The 16,393-nt window shown below is 40.6% G+C and overlaps 1 protein-coding gene across 1 annotated transcript in view; it reads left to right on the top strand.

Moving 5' to 3' along the window:
• Window positions 1-964: 964 nt before the first annotated feature.
• MOB1B (MOB kinase activator 1B) overlaps window positions 965-16,393 on the top strand; it is a 41,545-nt gene continuing 26,116 nt past the window's right edge. Inside the window, exon 1 of the mRNA XM_026090118.1 lies at window positions 965-996. Within this exon, the coding sequence (XP_025945903.1) occupies window positions 980-996 (17 nt within the window). The 5' untranslated portion in view covers window positions 965-979. The remainder of the gene's footprint in view (window positions 997-16,393) is intronic.

The raw sequence follows: 16,393 nt of genomic DNA, 5'->3' as shown, positions 1-16,393 counted from the left end.
CTGCTCGCGGCGAGGCAGCTGCTCGCGGCGGCGTGCGAGGCTCCCGGGGGAATTAGCGGCAATGTAGGTGTGTGCAGAACCTTAGATTTCGTTCTTTTGCCTCATAGACGGCAACTGAATGAACTTTGATCCCTCCCCTTGGGAACAAAGACGAGGTAGTTATGACAATTAACATAAACCGGTTCAGTGACCTATTAATTAAAGTGAAGATGTGCTCTAGGGAAAGAAGGGAGATCCAGGCAGCTGGAAAAGGCGCCCTTACGGAGCAAGGCTCCATTAAGGCCTTTGCTCTGCTGAGCGGACCTGTGTGTTTGGAGTTAAGCGTGTGCAGTTTGTGGGACTGGTGCCATAATATCTGACAGTTGTTAAAGGCTTATATTGATAACCGCCAGATGTACATGTAGCCTGCTTTTAGTGAAGGCACTTTATCTTGTGAACTGGAGTGTTCTGGTAAGTTGTGTTTTCATGGAGACAAATGCTCGCTCCGCTCTGGGTCTCCCCGTTGCGTTTGTCTTCAAACTCTGTCACACCAAACCAGCTTGCCTGTAATTGCGCTGCTAGTGTCTCACCCCAGGAGAGATGGGAAAGACGCCTCCCAGCTGGGGGGTCGAGGCTGCTAGTTGGAGGCAGATACAAATGACTGTCCCTGGATTCAGGCGCCGTGCTCCTAATGAGAAGCCCAGCTGTCCCCCTCCTTCATAATTCTCAGCTGCTGCAACGGAGGAGGGGGACAGGATTTCTAATACCATGGTGCCCTGGGAGTCTGCTTTGCAAATTAGGGAGCCTCACGATCCGTGGTGTTTGGCTAACTGGTAACTGAAAAGCATGAAACCATACACTCTGTTAAAGGCAGTAATGAGATTTTTGTTTCTTTTTCCAGACCCTTCTGAAACCCAGGAAAGCAAACCTTTAGCCTTGCCTCCATTGTTTCAAGTAGTCCTGCTGGTTGAAAAATGGAGAGCGAAACTGAAGTTATTGCATGGCAAAGCTAGAAAGGTTGGCACAGCTGTTTTAGCTCTTGTCGGTAGAGTTGGGTGGACAGCACCTGATTTGCTCATCTGCGGTCTAGAAATTGATTTAAAAAATAAATTTTAAAGATGCCTGTTAGGTCTCAGGGGAGCCAGGAAAAGCTTTCTCTTAGTTACTGGCAAGGTTTTTTTTTTTTTTTTAATGTATCTGGAAAGTTAGTGTGACCTTTTCTCCAGCTTCAGTTTCATGTTATCTTCATTGAGTCATTCAATGATAGAGGTTGTATATGTTTACACTTTGCAGACTTAGCTCATATTTGCATTCTATGCTGCAAGAAAACACATTTTTTCATAGTAGGCAGGGTTTCCAGGGTGTGGAGTAACAAAGTTGTTTCTTTGTCCATGTTTTCTCCACTTCAGTGGTATTGTTGTTGTCTTTTTATGAACACAATTTCAAGCTCATAATAAAGATGCACCAGATTAAGGTATTATTGTACACCTACTAGAAACATTTTCTAAATTGCAGTGAACCTGTCACACAGGTTTATCGTCAGTAACATGGCTGTAGTTTGTCACTTTGACAGTCAAGTACAGTATCAGAAGCCATGTTCTGCTTGCAGGCTTGTTTGCAGTCAAATAACAGGGCAATTGTGCTCAGATAACGTTTGCACAGGGTGCTTGGGGCCCCCCTCAAAAGCCCACTGCATGGTCCTTGTCTGCAGACAAATCCATTGCTATTCTTTTCTGTTGCTAGGGCCTGTGACATATAAAGCTACATGCAGAAAAAAAATCAAGGGAAACCATTGTCTTTTCTTGTTATGGATAACATTATAAGAAGACTGTCTTTGAGAGGAGTCACTGAATTAATGGAATCTGATTTTGACAGCATTTGTTGTTTTCAGCGTCATTGTTTTGTCTTTATGATCTTTTTCTTCCTTTCTGAAAACACTTTTTGTAAACATCAACAATTTTTTAATAGGATATCTTGAATCTTAAAAAAAGAGAAAAAGAAAAGGAGGAGAAAAAAACCACTGGAAAACATCTTCAGTTCCAAAAAATTCAGCTTGACAATTTCTCTCTAAAAGGAAATTACAGCATAGTTGCAGGTACTGTAGCTTACATCTCCAAGGAAGAAATTAAAGATAGTTCTGGTAGGCGTGCCATATGGTAACACGCTTGCGTTATCCTACGCTGGCAAAAGTTATGTAAAAAAGAAGCTACATAAAAAATAATTTATTTTTAAAAGGAAAAGTTTTATTGTCGAAGATTGTAAAGCTGTATTTTCTTAAAAAAAAAAAAAAAAGAGAAAAGAAAAGNATTAAAGATAGTTCTGGTAGGCGTGCCATATGGTAACACGCTTGCGTTATCCTACGCTGGCAAAAGTTATGTAAAAAAGAAGCTACATAAAAAATCGTTTATTTGTAAAAGAGAGAATTTTTTTGTCGAAGATTGTTAAGCTGACTTAAAAAAAAAAAAAAAAGAGAAAAGAAAAGCAAAGAAAAAACTCTTCTCCATATTTCGTAAATCCCTCTCATAAACCTCCAGTGCATGGAGTTTGAGGAATTTTAACATTGGATTCATGTAAGTAGTCATAACTGATGGGACTTCTGAAGGCTAAGAGCTGAAGGAAACAGTATATAAGGGTGTGGATGAGTAACTGTTAATTTGGGGTACATACACTTATGAGTTAATGTGAAGGTGACTTGTAAACCAAATGGGGGAAAGATGCGCTTGCAAGGATCTTATCCTCTTATTTCTCAGTCTTGTATAAGCAGGGCCTAGCAGTTTCTTCTGGTGGTGCATGTGGGTTCTTTTTTAAATGAAAAGCACATTTTCTGTGTGTATAAGTATATGCAGAAGATGCAGTGGGGCATTCCTTTTCCCTCACATGTCTTGCAGATTAATAACAAAATCAGAGTAGGTGTGCTTGTTTCTGGATTGACAGGCATTATGGCCTTCCTGCTTTCCCACTCTGCACCTGCTCTTGAAGAACATCACGGTTCCCTTTCTCAGCTTTCCTAGAGGTTGACTTACTGCTTCTTATTAAATGAAAGCCATTTTTAAAATGGGCAGTATTCTTCAGCCTTACAGAACTATTTAATGGCACCTCTAGCTGGAGAGCAGCTGAGTCCTTTGTGAGTGCTCCTTGTCTTCTGTAGTTAAAGCTGGAGAGGTGGCATTTACCTCCTCTTTATCAGGGACTCCCACAGGCACTTCTAAACTGGAATTTTGGGCTTTGAAAATTCAAGTGTAGGCATTTACAAACTGTTAGAAATGAGAGGTGTGCACTTGTCGAATAGTCAGATATTTTTGCTTGCTCTATTTTTAAAAAACTGGCCACCCTTATTACAGTTGGGTGTTTCTGTTTTTGGGGTTTTGTTTGTTTGTTTACATTCGAGTATGTTGTATTCCTCCATTTAGGGCTTGACCAGTGTGATACTACTGTGCAAGCTGCAGTCGTATTTAAGAGATGAGGGCAAAGATGCCTGCCGCAGAAATCTGTTTCCTTGCCACTTTTGTTTAACTAGTATCATTAGAGACGTATTTGGTTCTCTTCTGGAACGTTACTGGCAATGAAAGGTCTGGGAGTTTGCCTGTGTGGAGAGAAAACTGCTAACTAAGTGCCAGCTTGGTTCTCTGCCTCCGCAGATTCTTTGCCTTGGCTACCTTGGGTGCATAAGACAAGAGATGGCTCCTGTCCTTCCAACAAACTGGGAAGTCGGCGCTCGAAACACTTGCCCAGTGGCACGTCTGCTGTGTGTGTTTGGGAAGTTTTCTTTGCAGTGCTCAGTGGGAGCTGGAGGAAAGTTTTGAAATTTAAGAAATTGTAGAAAACTGTTGGCTTATAGCAGGAAAACCTGCTTTATCTGTCCTGTGCAAGTGGGATTTTTTTTTTTTTTTTTAAGTTTAGGTAACAGAAATTTTGAGTTTTGAGGAGACAGGAGGATTCCTTGGAGGCAGAGGTTTTATGGAATCAGCTGTGACACTGAACTTCACGGGAAGTACTGTAAAGATTGTTTTTAAACCGCTTAAAGCATTAATGAAATTACTGCCTGTAGAAATGTATGGTCTTACCTGAAGTCTGTGTTTAATATTGTTCAAGCCTGTGTCACTCCAATTGCACCATTAACTTTGTGTTTAATTCCTACTTTGAAAGGCTTGCTGTCAAAAGATTTGCCCCTTGGCTTGTAGCTCTGCTAGTCCCTCACTTTAAAGGAAGGGAGCTCTATGGACTAGAAAGCTTCCAGAAACCATGGCAATGAATACAGCATTAAAAGTTAAATAGAAGTGTTCGTGTTCCCCCTTGTGCTGTCTCTAGTACAATTCATTTTCAAATTCTCAGACTGTCTTGAAGAAAGCCTTTTAAAGTGCTTGTCGCTCTGCTTCCATCCTCATTTATCTTCCCTGAAGACCACAAAACAGCTTTTTGGGGTGCAGTTTGTTGATGGGGTTAAATTCACTGAGGCACTTGTCATCCTTCTAATGAGTGCCTTGAGGAAGCTAAACCAGCAGAAAACTATTGATTTTTTTGGTAGAATTTTTTTTTGTGCTAATTTGCCTACTTGTATTGGCTCACTGGAATGAGATGAGAGTTGGTGGTGGAGTAGTGGAAGCAGCAGGAGTGTGTGGACTTAGCAAAAGAAGGGGGAGGAGGCTTCCTTTTTTGCTGCTAGCTAGCAATCAAATTAGCTGAGCTGTATCATCAACCCTGTCCTTCAGACTTTGGTTTTGTGCATGCATTACTACCTTTATAAGATGACTCTTAGGCAGTGAGTTCCTGCCATTCCCTCATCAGTGATTTTTTTTCTTTCCTGGTGATTCTGAGGCAATGTGTGCTTGTCATGGTAAACTGACATACACTTAAAAAAAAAAGTAGTGGATCAAATTTGCATATGATGAAATGCAAATGAATTGTAGCCAGCAATGCGTGGCTGCTGCTGCCTTATAGTTAGGGTTGGTGGTGGAGGACTGCAAAGCTGAGTTTATGCTGACTCCTGGCTCCTTGTATTTCGAGATGAATGAATCTTCCGTGAAATAACAGAGCTGGGCAAACCATATTCAGGCTGCAAGATATTTGCGCTTGGAATTGCATTTGAAAAATTTTTGCCACCGATCCTCTGTTTAGGGGAATGTGTAATTGATGAACTGAGTGATTGCTCCTTTTCGCTGTTCACGGGTGATTCCTTCTCCATAAAGAAGCATTAGTTTAAAATGAAGAAAAGAACACCTGAAGAAAGGCGTTGTTCGGTGTGAAAGTTGTGTATACTACATGGCAATGGATGTCCGGTCTTGTTTCCTAATTGTTTGCTTTTATGACCCAGTTGTTTTCCCTTGTTTGTCCTTCCCCGTTTGTGTTTGTAATGTAAGTGAACCTACGCAATTAGCCCTTTACATTTGTCAGATGAGAATAGTGATGGAACAAGGATCGCTTCCAGGGGAGGATTTGTGCACATGTAACGTGACCTGGTTTTTAATCTTGAAAAGATGCCTGATGTTTTTAGTAATTTTCTGTCAAGGCTTTGGATTTAGGCTTTCCTCATGGCAACAGAGAGCTGCGGTAAGGAGAGCCCATGGGTCACTGCTTCCTCTTATAGTGTATATGTTCTGTGAGATAGTTTTTTAAAAAGGATAAAATATTAGAAGTGTTTGTCCACCAGAAGGTAGCTTAAGAATTACAAGTGTGGTAGTATGCTTTCATACCCAAGTCTGGCTGTTGAATTAAACTGTTTGTCTGCCCTATCAGATCTTGACAATATTCTCACTTAATTTTGCAGGCTTATTTTGCCTTAGCTCTAGCCTGTTGTTTGTTCATCTCAGTGCTTTGCTTCTGACTACGGTACCTTCTGTATAGTCCAATACTTGAAAAGAAAAAAAAGGTTAACTGGCAGAATAGAACTGCTTGTTTTACTTAGAGAAATAAATAGCTGCATCTGATCATGCCGCTTTAAGTCTTCCATAATAAGCAACAAGAAAGATGTTGCTGCCAAAGCTATCAATAAGCCTTTGACCCACAAATCAACCTAAACCGCAGGATATGCTTTGCCATATTTTCAGCATTTGTAAACTAAGCCATTTCCTATTAGCACTGAGAAACAATGAATGTACTGTTTGTTTGGTTGTTTTTTTTTAGTGCGTAGAGAGGGAGGTTGTGGGTTATAGGGATTAAAATGCTGCAGAATCTGGTTTTGGCTATAAATGAATATTACTTTGTTGCTTTTCACAGACTTTTTTTTAGTTTTCTAGCCTCTAAATTTAATGGAGTGGAATTGTCAGGATCCAGTGCTTTGCTTTGTCTTCTCTGTGCATGTTGCTTTTTTAAACATGGTATTTCCTTCCCTTCGACTTGCACAGCACTTCTCTGGCACTACTGTAACGCTGGCTGTCATTACTGTAATGCCTGTATGCCTGCTGGATGATATGTGGGCATTACTGCAGAGAAGTGGTGATGGATGTATTTGCAGCAGTGCCAAGTACCATCCTCTGCTGTAGGAAGATCAGCACAGGTAAATGACCACGAAAGCATTTGGTAGTTAAACCTTGTTGAGTCTCTGTGAGGCAACTAAGGGCAAGAAACTTACTTTTCTTAAAGTTTTCAAGGGGAACTCTTCCAGAGGAAGACATCTGTTGCATTATCTCCTTCTGGAAGGAAATGTATTGAATGTTGAAATTGAGTGGGCTGTAAAATTCCCTCCAAACTTAAAGTGTGTTCTGATTGAGCTGTTTAGAAAAGCTCTGACTGAGCTTTTCTGAATCAGATTAAAGTAGATCACAAAAAAATAACCATAAGGCCAAGTTCATTTTTCTTGTATATATATATATTTTTATAAATTGCCAGAGCCAGTGCAATGGTTATTCTGCATGTGAATATGCCAGATTCTTTCCCAGGCCGCTGTCTGGGTCGATACTTTGGGGAAGGAATCTGAGAGATGGGAACAAGAACCATGTGTTGGTTGTCTGGAGGGGCATGTATCCACACAACTATAATTGATTCTTTATTGATAAATTTGAAATGACTTCTTACCTCTTAGTTCTGCTTTTGTAAACAAGACCAGAAATTTTAGAATATAAAAATCTTACTGAGTGTACACTTTCCAGGACTTGATAGTCAATTCTGTTCAGTGTACTAAAATGCACTGTGTATCTCAGAGTTGTTGTGTGAAATTCAAATCTTTGCTTCCCATTTCAAATATATAACCTGAATCAGTGGTTACTACGTTCATGCATGTGAGATGATAGTTTTGTGCTAATAAAACAACAACCTCCCACTATGAATTCATGAAGGTAAAAGTAGTTTTTCCTTGAAACTACTGTACATTTTGAGACATTTAAAAGCAGTCACTTCCTGGTGACTTGGAAGAGAATTCTTTCACTCTTCTTTTGCATCTTTTAGGATTGTCTTCAGGAGAAAGCTAAGGATAACTAACAGCCTTTTGGTCCATTATGCCTTGTCCTTCAAAACATAGACTTGCTTTGCACAGATGTAACTTGCAAATTGCAAGGATCCTTTTCTCATTCTTCCCTCTCTTCCCCTTCCCCCTCTAAATCCAACAGCAACCCTGGCTTATTGTTCCAAGTTTCCTCCTGTTTCCTGCGTGGAGACACTTCTGTCTTGTTCACCCTCTCTTCTCTCCTTTTTCCTCCTCCAGTTCACAGCTGTTCCTTGGCTTCAATCCATTCCTTTTGTTATTCTTGTATATCGCCTGTGATCCTATCCATATTTCAGTTTAGTTTTATTTGAAGCTTTATAGCTTGCACCTTTTCTATTCGTTTTTTTTTGGTTGCCTATCATTGCCCATTGTTGTTAACTGGGGGAGCTTACCTCTGGAGTTAATTGCTTGCGTCTTAGGGATGTGAGCACTTCCGAAGTATAAAGACTTACTCCTTTCCTTGGAGAAGAAGAACACATTGCACATAAGAACTCATAATGCATGAATTTGTTGTCTTTATCCCAAGTCTAATTCCTTCCTTTATGACAGAGAGAATAAACAAGCTTGAGTTAGCTTTGGTAAATTCCTATTTTGCTAAAAAAAATAAAAATAAAAAATTGAGATGGCTGATTTTAGACGTGAAAAGAATTTCAACCCACAGAGTGATTGGGTGGGCTTCCTGTGTTAACCTTAATAAGATAACCCATATTTGGCTTTCTTAGTTTGTATTTTAATTGCATTTTTACCAACTTCAGTGATAGTCTTGGCTCTACTTGAACAGCGTAATAGTTTTAGGGACTTGTTGAGCGTTCAAAATCCAGAAATGAAAATGGCACTTTAAGATGTTTCAGATAGTTGTTTTTCTTGATAAGGTACTTTGCAACGTAAAATCAAACTTTACTGAAGATAGATGCAACACATACAATATTGCATTAAATATGGAGAATGTTGAAGAAATACTTTGTGATGAGATAATGTAGGGTATTTTTGGAAGGCTGTTAGATTATTCATTGCTGCCTCCTGTCCATTTCTTCTTCCTGCTGTTCTTTGTGTTATTTCTTGACTCTAATGATCGTTCTGTTCCTTCCTGAAACCAGATGCCGTTGCACCTATTAATCAATGTGTAAGTGTAATCTTAAGTATATGCTTTGAGGTTTCTGTTGGGAAATTGCAGTGTGTTTTTGATTTGCAGTGTTTGTATCATCAGTCTGTTTTGTGTGGGGGTGGCAATAAAAGACAGCCTTTTATAATGTGTTGAAATGACCCCACTCCATTAAAATTGAGCTCAGTTTCTTCTTTCTAATCTTGTTTTTTTTCCTAAACACATTAACAGCTTATTCTCTTTACTGTTTTTGAAGGAGTGAAGACTGTCTTAAGCCATTTTGTTAGTCTTTTTTAAAATTCTTTTTGATGCCCTGCTGTGATTTCATAGGTTGTATGACTAGATTTACTTTAGTCATTCATAAAGCATTGGTTTTTAAAAGCACCGATCAGGGTTTTGGGAAACCATCCATATTCTGAGCCACGTTCTCCAAGCACTATATTTGCTGTATAAGTAAGGAACTAATTTGATATTAGAGCCAAGCTTTTATTACTGTAATTCATCATCTTCAGCAGCATGTAGATTGCATTCTGAAAACCTGTGCTTCCTACCTTCTTCTTACATGTATTGAAAGGGCGTGACTGTTAACAGTGAGGATTGTTTAGAATGCATTAGTAATGTAAGTGAGCGAAGAAAATTTAGCTGAATGTCAGGAAACCTCCGTGACACATGGAACAGTACGACATGGAATATAGCACGTGCCGTTTGTATGGGACGCTTTGGTCCTTGTTTTGTCGAATTGAACAGGTATTACAGGGAAGAAATCACAGCAAGGGACATACTGTTCATCAGCTGCTCTATTAATTTGATTTCCCCCCTTGCCTTCCCTTCTGCCCCGCAATCCACACGGCACTGTGGAAGGCTGGCAGTCTGTGAGGCTGCCCGTAGGGAGCTGTAGCTCCCCAGGCCACTTTATGATGTTTTCCATTACTAGTTGAAGGATCTTGAACTCCTTGATGCCTGCTTAAACAGTTTAGTAAACCTCCTTCCTTTATTAGTGTTTCCAGTATCTTTTCTTTAAACAAAATCAGATGTGTTACTAAAAGAAAAAACCTCAGACCCAGACTCGTACATTTCTTACATTTCTTTTGGGATTTGATTAGTTGCATCTTCTGTAATGGTAACTTAGAGTTTTCATTTCCGACCATCTGTGGATGCTTGTATTCTTTGGTTGATTTGTTTCCCCCTCTTGTTGGTATTTACTTTGACTGCCAGTCTAGGGCTTGAATATTATTGCTTCCCTCTTTAAAAAAAAAGAAAAAAAATCTTCCCTTTCCTTATGCTCTGCATGACGTTCGAGTTCATTATTCTACTTCTCATGTTTCCATGTGTCTGCGTAGCATGTGCGGTATCGGCCTCACTCCCACATCTGTTATCAGGCATCTTCCCTCTAACTGATGTTCTTCAGAACCTAACGTTTTCTTGGAAATGTGTGAATGGCAGGTTTGGAGAATTTCTTCCAAATGCGTGAATTTCAAAATGTTCTTCTTCCTGTATTTGCTCTCAGTTCTGTATCTTCGTCATTCATATAACAACTTAGAGACGTGCTCTCAAATTATTTAGATTACAAACTTTGCAGGGAGAAGTCCCTCTGCAGGTTTCATTCAGTAGAGAGCTTGTTGGTATACTTTGTTAACGTGTTATATAATCTTCTGTCACAGGCGTCTGATTTTGTTGATTCTGAATTTGCTTGCCACTGGGCAGAGCTGCCTGCTCTGTGGCTTTATTTCTCAAAAAGCAGTCCTTGCTGCAGGGTATGTATGGCATCCTTTTCAGCAACCCTTCAGCTCCTTCCAGTAGGCTGCTCTTTACAGCTTTATTGAGTCCCCTCTCTTCAAAGGGAAATGTGCCATACATTCATGTACAGCAGAAATAAGTGCTCAGATAGCTTTTTAATGCCAAGGCTTATGTATGGGAAAGGGTAGGCTTTACAAAAGAAGGGTAGTTCTTTCTTCTAATGAATGATTTACTTGGCACATTCAGTAACTGAGGTTTGAACCTTAGTGGAAACTAAACTTTGAAGCATAACTGGGTGAAGTTATAACTTTTGTTTGAATTCATGCTGTGCCCTTCCTTTTAAGCAAGCTAATGCTAATTGACAGAAATAAGGATTTCTTGGGGAAGTAGGGGAGCATTAGTGAGAAAATAGCGCCATTTAGTTTGTGGAGAACTTAATTAGTGACTGAAAGGGTAAAGATACTGAACTCCCTCGCTACGGTTCTCAGAAAAAAATGAAACAGTCGGAGAGGAAGGAATACTTCGTATTTACCTCCTTTAAAATTGTGGTAGCCTGCTCTTTTAAAGAATGAGTACATGAATATTAGGAGACTAGAATACAAATTAATCTGGTTTTGTTTCTGTCCCGCAGTTCCAAGGTACGTGCGCACACACACACACGCACACGATATGAGGATTAAAATAGTCAAGAAAACTGGAATTTAATTAAAACACCCAACAAAACAGCTAAGACCAGCCCTCAGTTTGGCTTGAAATCTAGTTTCTGTTTGTAGTAAGGCAAATTCTGTGAGTGAAGACACTGTTGCATTTGTTTCAAGTTAGTGAACACCAGGGAGCGTGGAGTAAAACATTTCTTAAAGGTGTCCGCTGCTGAAATGGAGCGTCATTTCCACATTATGATTGTGACAGTAGGAGCGTTAGGAAGCAGTTGGCTCCACATCTTGCTATAATTGTGTTTGCTGGGTAGAAAGCTACACTTTGAACACCACTAAATGCTACTGATTTTCTGCTGCTGACGTGCATTGGCCGTTTTTCTCTCTAGCTTAAACTGATGAACCAGTGATTGTTTTCCTATCTAGTAATGAGGAAGACTTTAATAATGATAGTAGCCTATAACTGATTTTTAATTTTAGAGTGTATGGGACTTTTAAAACAATGATCTTGAAGTTACTGGCTTTTCCATGGTTTTGTGGGGATGCCTTGAGAAAAATGGGGACAGAAGACTTTTTGCAGTCCGGAGATTTTATACCATGGACATGTTTCAGTTTCTCTGCTGTCTTCATGTCTGTCTGCCTCTGCAAGTCAATTTGGCATGCTTTGCTGAATACTTTTGCTTTCCTTTCATCTCAGTTTTTCTTTGGTGGATTCTCCTGTAAAGTGCTCCTTTTTGTCTCTCTGCACTGTCCCTCTTGCATTCCCCATCACCACCGTTAGTCCTACAGAGGACAATGCTGTGTAAGCTGAGTCACCTCTGCAACTGTTGGCCGCTCTGAGAATTAGTTTAATTCTGTTTTTGAGCACATGGAGAGAGCTCCAGTAGTATTCAGTGATTGAAACTCTGATTTGTTTTGTTTGTTTTAAGGGTTTTCCAGGGGATGAAACTGTATTAAATGAGCATGCTGTTAATGAAACAAGAGAATTTACTTGGTGCGGGAGCATAGCAAACTGATGATGATTTCCTGCTTACAGGATGGTGTTCTGGACGCCTGCCTGTCCTTTGCGTTAGGAACTTGGGAGAAGGGCTGCGTGCAACAGGGTCAGCAGTAGGAACCCCGTTGCTACCTATGTGGATGGCGTTGTAGTAGCTGTGACCGTTGTAACATAACACCTCCCCTGTGTTTACAGGGGTAAATTCTAAGGTCGCAGATGGAAAAAGAGGCAGAGAGAGACGCAGAGAAGTGCAGGCGCCTAGCTGTTGCAGAAAAGGGTCTGTGGCCACTTAAAACTTCTGTGGATTTGACCCCGAAGTGTGTTGCTGCAGGGCAAGCAAGGGCAGGTGTCACATGGAAGAAATAAATGGCTCAGCCTTGGAGGGCCAGGCTGGTCCTCTGTCCTCTAATCAGCCAGCCTTCTGCCTTCCCCTGAGACGGGCTGCTGGGGAGCAAAGACAAAAGCTTCTCTTCAGCTGTGTTGTGGTGCATGTAAGAGCATCCGGCTTTTGCCAGATGGATCCTGAATTTGCTTCATTTCACTGACTCAAAAATGTGTATAATTCGCTTTATGAAGGGCAATGTTTAAAGCAAGAAAAAGTCGTTGAAAAAATGTGGGAGGAAAATCAAACTGTATGTGTTACGACAGTCTGCAACACGGGGTGGTGATGCTTGGGACAAGCAAAAGCAAAACCATTCCTTAAGGCTACCCTAAAAAAACTTCTCCCTTACTGGTTCTGAATCATCTGATAAACTCTTGCTCTTCTTTTAACATGTGGAGTCTTGTGTATAGTGATACTTTTTTTTTTTTAAAGATCTATTGATAAGATGACTTTTTAATCTGCCTCCTCTGGTATCGTTCTGAAACTGTAATCTATAAAGATAGGCAGTTAATTTTCTAGGAGAAAGACGACAGGTTTGCGTTCCAGCCTTGATGAATATAAAATCAAAAATCTCATGAAAATACTTGTTTCACTGTCAATACTTCAGCAGTAGAAGGTGTTATTTCATATCAGTTTTAAAAATGAAGGTCACTACATCAGTTGAAGCGTATGTTCAGGTTGAAAAGCATACAGAAAATTAAAATTATTCCATGGTGTGGCAAAGAAAGAGGGTGGGATGGGGAAGAACAGATAATAGTATTTCACTGAAAAGAAAGAAGTGGGATTCGGGCTTTTGTCTGGACTTGTAGACACTCCATTTCCAGACATCCAAGGAAGCACTCGTTTTAGGAATAACCCATATTGCTTTGCCAACATTGTCAATCCCACATGCTGAAAAATCAGGATATTGTCTTAAAACACCCAGATCTGTGATACTTTCTTTTTAGATACATGAATCCCAAAGTTTCACTTTGCTGGTGGCTTTTTTAAGCAGCTGTGGTGTTTGAAACTAAGCTTTCCCCTTTTCTGTTCTGAAACGACACCCTGCCTTTTGTGGAAAGCTGTGGTTTTTAGCTGTTACCTTGGGATGGTTTTTTTTTCTTTAAATGTGAATTTCTTGCTAATTTCGCAAGTTCAAGGATCTGGGGCTTTTAAGAGAAACCACCAGCCAGACTGGCAAGGCGATGGCTGTTGCGGGCAGCACGACTTTGCTCAGTTGAAGCCCGTTTGAGGGGATCCGAGGGGAGTAGCGCCTGCTCCTCCGGCGAGGCCGTCTGCCCAGGCGGGAGCTGCAGCAGCTCTCCCTGACCTCCTGGGCGTCCGGCCAAGGGGAAGGTGCGGCCGGGGCTGGTTGCCAGCGTAAGGGTGGAGGGAGTGTGTCACTAGAAGCTGGAAACAAAGCTCCCTTCCTTGCAATGACAAAGAGACAAGCGTTTGAACCGAAAGCGCAGCTTAGCAAGCAGTCCCGGTTTGGAGTGAGCAGGAGCTACTGTGGAAATACGATGGAGATGGGTTTGCACAGAAATGTCTGGAAGCCTAATTATTATTTTGGCAAAATCCGGTCCTTATTCCTGAAGATGCTTTATAAAGCTTCCCTAATTACAGTGCTACAGAAGGAGCGTGCCGAAATCTGGAAAGAAGAAACTTGGCTCTTATTCCTTGGGTTATAAAGCATGAGATCAGTCTTGTAGCCTTGGCAACTGACTGTGACTTTGGTAGGCGATAGGTATGTTACCTGAAGGGGCAAAGGACATGTCTTAATAAAGAGAAGGCCTCTCAGTTATGGAATGTAGTGTTAGCTTTGGGAAGGGGCATTTCATAGGCCCCCCAATTTCACCATTTTTAACCTGGGTATTTGTAATTCCAGGTGATTAATCCGGGGGTAGTAGACAATTTAGGTTATTCTTACATCTCATAATAGCCACCCCGGGAAGCATCAGCTGTGTGCCATTGAGGAAAATCTTTTCAGTCATTGTTTACTACAACAAAGTATGTAAACAATAAACAGCATATATTCTTTATCCCTAGACCATGTGTCCAAGAATGTTTTTTTTAAGTCGACACAACCCATTCTTCCTGTATTTAGAAAAAAAAAATCTAGTCCTGGAATTGCTTTCCAACCACTACCTTGGATTTTTGGGAGAACAACTATGTTGTGTGAGGAGTTGGCAGTTCTTAGCTAATCCTCAGGCTTGTCTACTTCAGTTTGCTTCGTGATACTGGCAAAGCGTGTGTTTCCCCACCTGTGAGGAGAGTTGTGCTCGCTACAGTTTAACTGTTTAAAACGTTTAAAAGTTATTTTTGTTAGATGAGTATGCTCTCTAGAAGCATGTTGCTTTTGTTATTGTCCAGAATAATACCGTGACAGTGTCTGAAGAATTTTACACACATGGACATTTTTCTGGGTGAGAGCTATTCGCTTTTGCACGTGCTCTATTTATACATATGCTTGTTGGCTTTCAGCTCTTATACTGTGTTGAACAGTCTTCAAATACTTCTTAGTGTTCAGTTGTAAGCCAGTATTGTGTTGTGTTGGAGCACCTCCAGTCTTTGGAATTTGAGTTGGCTGGATGGACAGCACCATATCTCTTTTGGAGCTGTTAGCCTGCTCTGTTCACGGGGTCTCATGGTCCCCTTAATGGAAAGTAGTATCAGGGAGTAGAAGTGCATTCCAGAAATTGTCTACAGGTGTCACGCAGCTAGGCCCCAGGGTTCCTCATCCTGCTGGATGCTGTGTGGTCCCTGGCGTCAAAACAACAAAAGGGATCACTTTCCCGGCCAGGTCCACTGTAACCTCTGCGAACAAGGGACTGAAGCTTCGTTGCTGTCTTTTTCTTTCGGATGTTGGTTGTTACGTTGTTTGTCCTTAGACCTGCTGCATGGTGGCACCTCAAAGGAATGCCAGATTGTGGAGTGCTTGCCTACTGAATACTTGCATTGGATTGTTACCTCCAAATTAAAATGAACTGATGAGACAGGCTTATTTTAATGAATAGGAATTAGACTGAAAAGTTATTGACTTCTGGTACTGTAAGAACTTAAGAAAGTGATGCCTGGCTTACATACCTTCTCTCTTCAGAAGAGAAATGTTGTGACTACTCAGTGTTATAAATAGAAATGCTCAAGTTAAATCTTGTCAGTGTAGATTTTGAACATGCGCTATTTAATTTTTCCTGCTGTCCTTCTGATGCTTTGATTGTCATGGAGAAAAAACTTTTAAGTGCTGAAATACTGATTTGGTTTCTAAAAAGTAGCTGGAACTTTTATTTTAATTTTTATGTTGATATCTTGGCTCTTGGAAACCAGCATGGTCATACTCCAATGTGTCTGTTCTTAGCAGGATGTTATAACTTGAAGCCCAGTATTATTGTTTGAAGGCTGGAAATGCTTGCTTTTCGGGTGCTTAGTTCTCACCTTACAGTGTTTCTGTATATCAGGGTTTAAAAAGAGGTACAGCAGGAGAAAGGAGACAAGGAGGACATCTCTCTGATAAATTTACTTGTTGGTCTGTGGCAGAGTCTCTACCTCAGCTTCCCTGTCTATAACAAGATGCTAATGATACCTACTTCAAAGATACTTTGTAAGGATTAATTAATGCTTGTGAAGGCCTTTGAAGATGAGAAAGCAGGAGTTGAAATATTAAACGTTTCCATGCACCAGGTAAATGTTCTGTGAACTGTCTTGAGTTCTGCTTTTTCAGAATCTCTCGAGAACATCCAAATGCTGGTTTAAAAAGCTATTTTGAGGGGCTTACTTCAGTTGGACCATGGTGGTGAACATGTTTTGTAGGCATTGAGTCACGTAGTCGTACTTGCAAAGTTAGTTACATGGACATTCCCCTGAGGGAAGAAATGAAGATGATATCCCATGGCCTTAGTCATGTATACAATTCAGAAGAATATATGTAGCAGGTTCATCCTGAAAAAGGTGCCATTACAGCATATTCTGTTTGTTCTTCCCCAGGGCAAGATTCTGTTCTTTCCAGTGTTTGACAAAACAGTCCACTCATGAGTGTCTCATGATGTGATTTATAGTACTTGCAGCAGTGTGCTCTTGAGCCTCCAGGTAGCCTGAAACAGATTGGGAGAGTAGTACTCCCTACCTTCTGTGGAAGTTAAATACTTGT

This window comes from Apteryx rowi, unplaced genomic scaffold (genome assembly GCF_003343035.1).
Source record: "Apteryx rowi isolate R43461 unplaced genomic scaffold, aptRow1 scaffold_85, whole genome shotgun sequence".
Taxonomy (NCBI): Eukaryota; Metazoa; Chordata; class Aves; order Apterygiformes; family Apterygidae; genus Apteryx; species Apteryx rowi.
The sequence above is the reverse complement of the archived record's forward strand: the minus strand, read 5'-3'. Positions and strand labels throughout refer to the sequence as shown.